Raw genomic sequence first — 8696 nt, 5'->3', positions numbered from 1 at the left:
CAATTATAGATAAAAACTGGAAAACCAAATCAGGGACACATTTAATCCTTTTCAGTTTCCAATCTAGGTGAGAATGAAGCAATGACTCTGGTGGGCTCACGTGGCAGCTGGGCCTCATACCCACCTTGTGAGGGTGCTTCACGTGGACGCAGAAACCCAACTCTTTGAGAACTCGCCTTTCCGCCTTTATAATTTGATTCTTTAAGTTAACATAATCTTGATCCAACAGTAGAGGCACAGGTTTTCTACAAATACAAAGCACACGATCTGCATAAAGCTCAAATAAAACAAAGCCTATCAAATCCCACGGTTACCCCCAAACAGTGACAATCTACCATAAACACCATACAGAGTCAGGAAGTTTGCTTCCTGTAACCAACAAAACCACACAGTTTTCCTCAAACCCCAGTGCTGACCTACTCACCCCGCCTCAATGACCCTCTCCCTGTTTTCTTTACGGATGATAAACACCGATTGAACAGAGTGGAGGGTCTCACGATCTCATGGCCCAAGGACTACATGTTGTCCATCCGCCTCAAGATACACGCAGATGTACTGAGGATGAAGGGAGAACCAAAACACCAACAGAAGCATGGCATTTAAACAGCCAAGGCTGTATTTTACAAAGGCCCTCCATTAGCTGGAGCATTGGAAAGCCTGGGCCAAGAATGCTTCTAAATATCCTGCAACACACAAAACAGTCCCCCCAGCAATGAATCATCCAGCCCAAAATGTAAACAGTGCTGAGGTTGAGAACCCAGTTCTAGAGCATTCAGGCTGACGCGGGCAAACCACGAAACGAAGGCCTGCCAAACTACAGCCACAGCGCCCTGTCCTCCTGACTGTGGTTCCTTCACTGATTAAACAGCATCTGTTGGATACACCGCTGCCCCCGCCAGGCACCAGGCCTCCTCCTGGGCACAGGTTTAAAACCTCACCCCCTAAACCTTGTTTCAGAAATGTTAACGTAACTGAAAAACCGTGAAAACAGAGACGGATATCTACGACAGATCTGATAAAGGCTCACTTTTTCTCTCTCAGGTGTCGAAGGCGATGAAACACGTTGATGACATCCCGTATCCGTCTTGGAGCCTCTTCTATCTTGGAGGCCAGGTGAACACAGGCCATTGACACGTGCTGAAACGTAAGCGATGCAACACAGAGATGTTTGTTCCAAGGACGACAGTCTCCAACAGCTGAAGAACGGCGGTTAAGAGCAGAGGGGGTGCACCCTGAGAAAAAGGCCACTTGGAAAAAACCCCTCTGCAATACAGGGGGCTTCCCAACCCCCCAAGTACAGCGCTGCAAATTGGAAAACAAGTACTCGTTCCTCTGAGCAACGGGCAACGCAACAAACCCAGGTTTCCTGTCAACACGTTTCTGGGGGAAAGAAAGACGGGAGGAAGCCTCACCTCCATGGAATGCTTCACAAAGGACTTGGTGTAGAAGAACCGCTGGAACAACACCTGCCCGGTAGCCATGGCCACCTGCACAATGGAAAGGTTCCATCCTTTTCAAAACCCAATTCAAGGGTCTCAAAGTTAAATTATTAGGTTTCACGAGACTCCTAACAAAGACTCCAAAACTAAAATGTTTCCGCGCCTTGCTGCCTCGCCTCCCTCATCACCTCAGGTGGGCGGCAGCGGGGACGCCCTAGGCCTGGGCCGGCCGGTGGGCCCGGAGCCAGGTGGGCATAAGGGGCGGGGGCGGGGTCCGAAGAGGGGATCGGCGCTGCGCCCGGGTGCCGGGCGGGGACACGGAGCGGGCTCCGGATAAGACACCCCCCTCCAACAAAGGGGCCGGCAGCCTTCCCGGCGCCAGCGCGGCGGTTACCTCGGCCCGAGGCTCGCGGCCGCTCCCTCACCTGCGGCAGGCGGAGCAGGATGCCGGCCGCCTGGATGAGCTCGCAGCCCACCACGCGGAGATCGGTCTCCGTGTCAGTGTCGAGGCCACTCGACATGGACGGCGTGAAGCGGAGCTTGTCGTCCGGCAGGAGGCAGTTCTCCAGAGTGATGAGCACCCCGGAGTACAGCCGGTCCCCGATCAGCACCCCCTGCGACCCGGGGGCTGTGCCCCCGGAGCCCGGCGTGCCGGCCGCTGCCGCGGGGGCCGCCGGCCCCGGAGCCCCGGCCCCGGCCGTCGCCGTCGTCGCCGCCATTTTGTGCCGCCGACTCCCTCTTGGGCTCCTTCCCGACAGGGCGGCTCCCCGCGACGCACTACGGCCGTGATCGCCCCGCCCCGCCGCGTGCCATTGGTTCGACCGGCGGGCCTCCCGGCGCCCCCTTGCTGCGATTGGCTTGGCCGCCTGTCCGTCAGAGGCGCGGCGGACGCCGGAACCCGGCGCGGGCGGGAGCGGGCTCGTTACCCGAGAGGCCCTGCGGCGCCGGGCTAGACCGCGGTCTCGGCCACGACCCGGAAGCACTAGTCGCAGGTGCCGGCCCCGGTTACGCTTTATGAGCTAACCGCCCCGGTCCGGCCGTGCAGTCCGCGCAAAGACCCGGGACCTCTCTAGGTTTCCACCGCAACCCGAGGCTCCTTAGGGGTCCGGCGGGTGCTGAGGGGGGCTCAGGGGGCCCGGGGGCGACCCCGGTTGGGCAGGGCCAGGCGGGACGCCCCCTGCCCCGAGGGCCCGCGCGGCGGGGCCGCGGGGCGGCTCTTCTTCCGCCTGGATTGCGTCCTTCGGACGAGTGGTCCAGGGCTTGAATGGAGCTGTCGGAGGTTTCCGAGGCCCCCGACCTGAAAGGATGGGCGCACGCGCTAGTAAGTTGTCCCCCAGCCCACGCACAGCAGCAACGAGATGCTGTTTCTCTGAGTTAATTTGTGGCCGCCGGCGCGGTCAATTACTCTCTAGCCTTTACTGAGTCCAGGTTTTGGGGTACAGGTATTACCGCCAGATTTCCAAAGTTCTCGCCTTCAGAGTTGAGTCCAGAGAGGAGAGGGTAGCTGTAAACGTTTAATTCGATGTTTCTACAAAGCCACAGCAGCTACAAAGTTGCAAGAGGCATGAGTTCCCCCAGGGTTGGGAGGAAAGGAGCCAGGTTGGGATGCCCCGGGGGCCATGGGAAGGGGCTTGGACTTTATCCTGCCAACAGCGGGGAACCATCCAGGGGTTTGATCCTCCATTTCCTCATCTGTTGTAACAGGCGCTCTCGGGATTAGTGATTGTCAGCTTCTGGTGGTTGTTATGTCATCTGACAGCAGTGTTGCTCTCGCCTCAGCTGCGACGGCATCTGAGTTATCTAGTTATCCGTTGCTGAACAGTTATCCCAAACTTTCACCAGGATCAGTGAAAGAACCTGTGTGAGGATGATGGGAAAGCAAGACTGGGTGAGGGGGAGCTTGGGGTGGCGGGCAGGTTGGAGAGGAGATTGCAGGGTAGGAGCCTCGGTGGGGGCAGGTTCAAACACTTGGGAGCTGCCAGTGATTGCACCCAACTCAAACCTGCCCAAACCCAGTGGTTGCCATTGACTTTCACTCCTGCTGAGACTTGATCCTGCAGCTCAGACCTGAGCGAACTGTCAGTGTCCTGTCTTCTCTTCACCTCCGTGGGCAACATGGCTACAGTGCCCCACCTCCCCTACCCCAACCGGCAGCTCAGGGAGGTTTCCTCTCTGCGGGCCACAGCAGCACACTCCAGGAAAGGAAACCCCAGGAAACAACTTGTTTCTCGTGGGCCCTGCCTGGGCTGCCTGTCCATCCCCTAACAGTGATTGGCCAGAGGAGAGGGAAAAGCTGATGGCTCTAGACAGGGCCAGACTCTGGAGCTGGGGACACGGCCACAGCACAAAGGGAAACCTGGTTCTGTGGCCAGGGCAGGGGTGCCAGGGACAGCCCACAGTTGTCTGCCACGTCCCCACCTGCTTTTATCAAGATGAACGAAGAGAAGGCAGCTCCTTCACAGCAGTGCATCTTGCACAGAACTTGGTCCGCCACGCCAGAGAGCTCTTTGTATCTTCCACCCTGTTGTTTTCAACAAGAGCCATTTTCTGACAAGGTGCGTAGTCAGGCACTGCACTCAGCATGGCAGAACAGGACTCAGCCACCTGCCTCTAAGTGCTTGGTCCGGTGGCCATGTTTGGACACATTGACAAGGGCCAGGAGGAGGGGCCTCTTAAGAAGCCAGAGCAGTAATTGCAGCTGGAAGAGATGTTCACCCGCATGAGGATGGAGGAAAGTGAACAGTGAAAAGATTTGACCGGCTCCGTACTGAGCTGGAGGTGGGTGTCGTCTGAGGGGGGTGACTTCCAGGGCAGGGCTGGCAAAGGGTGGGGGACGGCATGGCCACAGGGCCCGGCATGGGGGTTCGGAGTGCAGTGAGGCGGGCATTGCCAGGTAAACGCAGGGGTCATCAGCAAGCAGACAGCGACTGCTCTCCTGGGCCTGAAGAGCTCTCCTAGAGCAGAGCGTGTGCAGGAGGGGAAGGAGGGCAGAGTCCTGGAGGGAAGGGAGCGCATGGTCCTCCAGGGCAAGGGCTGACTGTGTCCCTTGGACTTGGGGACCAGGAGATGGCTTTGGTGAGAGCTGTTGGGGCGTGGCAGAGCTGCTCAGACCCAGTGACAGGAGGCCAGAGCTGGAGGGGGCTCAGAATGCAGATGACGCTCCTGGAGAAGGCCAAGGGGAGGCCCTGTTCATGAGCAGGAGGGACACACAAGTTCCATTCCAGACCAAGAGGAGAGTGGACACCTCTGCGTGGGAGTGGTCAGGGGGGGAAGCGCAGGGCTGGTAGACCTGCCGTGAGGCGGCCCCTGTCAGATTTCTGGGCTTGACTCCGGAACTAATGAAGTCAGGTATTTGGTGGGGGGGACCGAAACCCCTACATTAAGGCTCCCCAGGTGATTTGATGGTCACCCTGCCTGCGGGGGCTAAGGTGAGCCCAGGAGCCGGACAGCTGCCCTGCCTGCTGGTCTGGGGAGTGAGGGAAACCAGCTGGTGCTCAGTGGCTGAAGAGCTGAGCCAGGGAGTCCCTGCTGGAAACCAAAGGAGGGGGAGGAGGAGGTCAAGCACCAGCAGGGCCTGGTGCCGCCCCCCAGCCTGCAGGAGGATCTAGGGTCCCCAGAGGAAGCCTTGCTCTAATTACCACCCAGCACACGGGCACTCAGGCAGGGCCGACCCAAGGTGTTTTGTCTGTGCCAAAGAACGCAACTCAAGACGTTGCATTTGCGTTCCACACCAACTTTATTTACACAATCCATGTGAGATTTCTGAACCTGTGCCAAAAGAGGCAAGATAAGGCCTTTTCTCTCAGGCCTGTTACTGAATGTAAATTAACACAAATGCAAGTCAAACTTACTCACTGTTGACAACCAACTCGTAGTCCCTATTTTAGTATAATCACCACATGGGGGAAAAAAACACTTTTCCTAAGATGCTCAGCCTCAAAGGGCAGTCAGTGGGTGTCAGCATCCCCCTCAGAGGTGCTGTGCCACCCTGGAAAAAATGCCTTCGGGCTCCTTCCCATCCCCCAAGGCAGCAGCAAATCCTTCCTGTCGCCTCCTTTTGGCCAAAGCAGCCAAAGATTTAAAAGTCTTTGGTTCGTAGATGGCTAGATCTGCAAGTACTTTCCTGTTGAGCTCCACCTGGCACTGGGAAGAAAATCAGAGCATCAGAGCCTGTATCAGCATCAGAAATGCATTTCAGTGAAACACAGGAAGACTCGGAACACGGCTAAGCACCCTGTGATTTGAATCACCTTAGCACAAACCACTTGGGCACCAGTGGGGGAGAGGGAGTGGTGAGTCCTGTTCAAGCAGGACGCGGGAGGAGAAGGGGGGCGGGGGGCCGGGGGGGGAACCAAGGGCTGTCAGCCAGACTTCTGGCCTGGGGTACCCTTTAAGGCAGCTGGGAAGAGGAAACCACAATTCCCATTTCACAAATGATGAAAAATGAGACACGGAAAAGGTGTGTGAGGTACAAGCAGAGGAACTAAGATCAAAACCGGGCACTCCTTATTCCCATGAGAGAGCCAGAGTCATCTATGGAGTGAAGCAACAGAAAATGGATGGAGAGTGCCAGTGAGTCTGGGGTGCAGAAAGAAGGGGGGGATGGTCTCCTGGCATTAAAGGCAGCTGCACAGGAGGAGTCAGTCCTCTTCTACCACCTGGGACCCCTGTGCCGTGGGCAGCGTCTCTCTCCTTTTGAGCCTAGTTCCCCATCAGTAAAACGGAGGTGTCGCACCTACACTTACCCCGAGGATCTTTGTAAAGTGCCAGACCAGACGCAGGGCCTGGCACAAGGACCCATTCCCCCTAGCTTTTTAAGAAAAAACTTAAATGCACACAAAAGCAGAGGGAATAGCATACTCGCCAGATACAAGTGACCAAGATTCTGTGGCACATGCTTGCTCTATCCCCTCCAAGATGTTTCCCTCCTTTTTGACTATAATTCAACTTGATCTGCTACCTCACCAGAATTCATTCAGTGTAAAAACTTTGAAATTAAACTTTAAAGTTAAAGCCAAGTTTTTCTACATTTTTCTCTTGATGGGGAAACACCAGGGCTTATGTCTTGGTGCCACATACCCTATTACTAATTCTGCTACCAGCGGGGCAGCGGCAGACCCAGTGTGGTGAGTCCCCGAACCCACCAGAACCCCACTCCAAGAACGAGAGCAATGTTGGGCTGCTAACACTCCACTGCCCGCGCTGCTGGACCACGGCAACTGGACGGGTTATGAAGACGTTTAACGTCTCGGCAGGACCACGTCCTCGACCATACCTTAATCAAGTTGAGGATGAATGCTGGGTACTTCAGGCCGTGTTCCTGGGAAGCAGCTGTAACTCGACTGATCCAGAGCTGAAATGAGAAACACTGAGATGCTTAACCAGTTGTATGTTACATCCACACCTCCCAGCGAAGGCTGTCACTGGACTAAAAGGTTTCTTTTGTAAGAGCAAATACAAAAGTCAGTTTCCTATTCAGGCTGAAGTACAAACGATAGTGAGCAAAAGCTGATGCTCTTTATCCAAATGCCGGCTGTAAAGCATTAACTCCACAAACATCTTTAGGCGCCGAGGGAGAATACAAAGATAAGCAAGAGATTCTGGGGCAGACGCAGCTCCAGGCGTAGCAAGGGTCCAGGTGGAAGCTTCAGGGAGGTGAAGACCTGGAGGAGAGGAGGCAGGGATCTCGAGAAGGGCCAGGCTGGCGGGGCAGCGGCGTCCGCTCCAGGCGCAGCGAGAGATCTGAGCGCTGCAAGGGGGAAGCCGGGCTGGGGAAGCTCTGTGTGCATCTGTGCAACAGGTTCCGTGTGAGGCTGCCGCGCCGGACTCGCTGCCACCCTCGCGCCCCCGACACCCGCACACCGCAACGGGCCCAGCCGGTGCCCACGGGGCTGCGCGCGAACCGCGTGTACAGGAGCGGCTCGTCGGGCCCGGTTCACCTGCGGCCGCGAGGCCCCGCGGGTTCGGGAGGGCGGGGGCGGCGGGGCGAGGCCGAGCGGGCCGCGCTTACCGTCCGCAGGTTCCTCTTCTTCAGCCTGCGGGCTCGGGTGCACTGCACGAACGCTCGCGTCACAGCCCTGACGGCCAGCCGGTAGCACCGATTCTTCCTCCCCCGGAAGTGCTGGTCAAGAAACGGGAGAGGAGGCGGTCGGCGGAGCCCGCGCGCGCCGGGCCAGGCGGGGGCGCGGAGCGCACGGCACACTCACCCGCGCGTGCTTCAGCACCTCCTGGACCCGCCAGTAGCGGTCGGTGATGCGGTTCCGCAGCCAGAGCTGCGCCGAGAGAAAAACCATGGCGCCCGCAGCCCGCACCTCTGCTCAACAAGGTGAGCGTCGCGCCGCCGCCGCCGCAACCCTTCCCCAGGGATTCCGGGTCAGCGCCTCCCTCCCCCAGGGGAACTTCCGGGCCTCTGCGCGTGCGCTCTGGGTCCGCGCCGCTATCCCTCTCCTGTGCGCATGCTCGAGCTCAGGGGGCGGTGCCGGGGCTGGGCAGGGCCTAGGCGGTGGAGAAAAGGATCTCGGTCCCCCGGCAGCTGGAGGGCGGACAGCCGAGGTTGGCGTTCAGCGGAGCGGGGAAGCGCTGCCTCCCACCGAGGGGCCTGGTCATCTTTGCGCCGCGGAGCTGTGCACTTTATTTTTTAAATATATTTATTTATTTATTTTGGCTGCACTGGGTCTTTGTTGCGGTGCGTCGGCTTCTCGTTGAGGTGGCTTCTCTTGTTGTGGAGGACGGGCTGTAGGCGCGCGGGCTTCAGTAGCTGTGGCTCGCGGGCTCTAGACCGCAGGCTCCGTAGTTGCGGCGCACGCGCTTAGTTGCTCCGCAGCATGTGGGATCTTCCCGGACCAGGGCTCGACCCCGTGTCCCCTGCATTGGCAGGCGGATTCTTAACCACTGTGCCACCAAGGAAGCCCTCCGTCAATGTTTATAAGCACATTATTGAGGTTTTCTTCTGGTCCATTTGAAAGGAAGTTGGAGATAGCTAAATACTTCACTGTGTATTTCCTAAGAACAAGGACATTCTCTTACAAATCCCAGCACAAGGATCAAAATCAGGAAATTCAACATTAATGCAATACTGCTGTCTAGTCCACAGTCTGCCTTCCAGTTCTGTCACATATTCTTACCATTTTTTTCCCTGTCCAGGATCATGCACTGCGTGGAGTTTTTATGTCTAATTTTCAGCGTTAATCTGGAACAGTCCCTCAGCCTTTCTTTGTCTTTCTTGACCTTGGCATTCTTTTTTTTTTTTTTTTTTTT

General features: G+C 57.0%; 2 protein-coding genes across 2 annotated transcripts; both read right to left on the bottom strand.

Moving 5' to 3' along the window:
- Positions 1-4: 4 nt before the first annotated feature.
- On the bottom strand, positions 5-2186 carry LOC114483873 (cyclin-L2-like; the record flags this gene model as incomplete). Its single annotated transcript, XM_028487086.1, has 4 exons — positions 1865-2186; positions 1413-1487; positions 1028-1137; positions 5-245 (listed from the first exon to the last, which is right to left on the bottom strand). Coding segments are annotated over exons 1-4 (720 nt in total), but the record flags the coding sequence as incomplete, so codon positions are not given.
- Positions 2187-5156: 2970 nt separating this feature from the next.
- MRPL20 (mitochondrial ribosomal protein L20) lies at positions 5157-7820 on the bottom strand. Its single transcript, XM_024125514.3, has 4 exons — positions 7646-7820; positions 7450-7560; positions 6715-6792; positions 5157-5582 (listed from the first exon to the last, which is right to left on the bottom strand). Exons 1-4 carry the CDS (start codon positions 7730-7732, stop codon positions 5409-5411), a joined length of 450 nt encoding a protein of 149 aa, XP_023981282.1. The 5' UTR covers positions 7733-7820; the 3' UTR covers positions 5157-5408.
- Positions 7821-8696: the final 876 nt, after the last annotated feature.

The sequence above is a fragment of the Physeter macrocephalus genome, unplaced genomic scaffold (assembly GCF_002837175.3).
Source record: "Physeter macrocephalus isolate SW-GA unplaced genomic scaffold, ASM283717v5 random_1390, whole genome shotgun sequence".
NCBI lineage: Eukaryota > Metazoa > Chordata > Mammalia > Artiodactyla > Physeteridae > Physeter > Physeter macrocephalus.
This window is presented reverse-complemented; position numbering and strand designations above follow the sequence as displayed.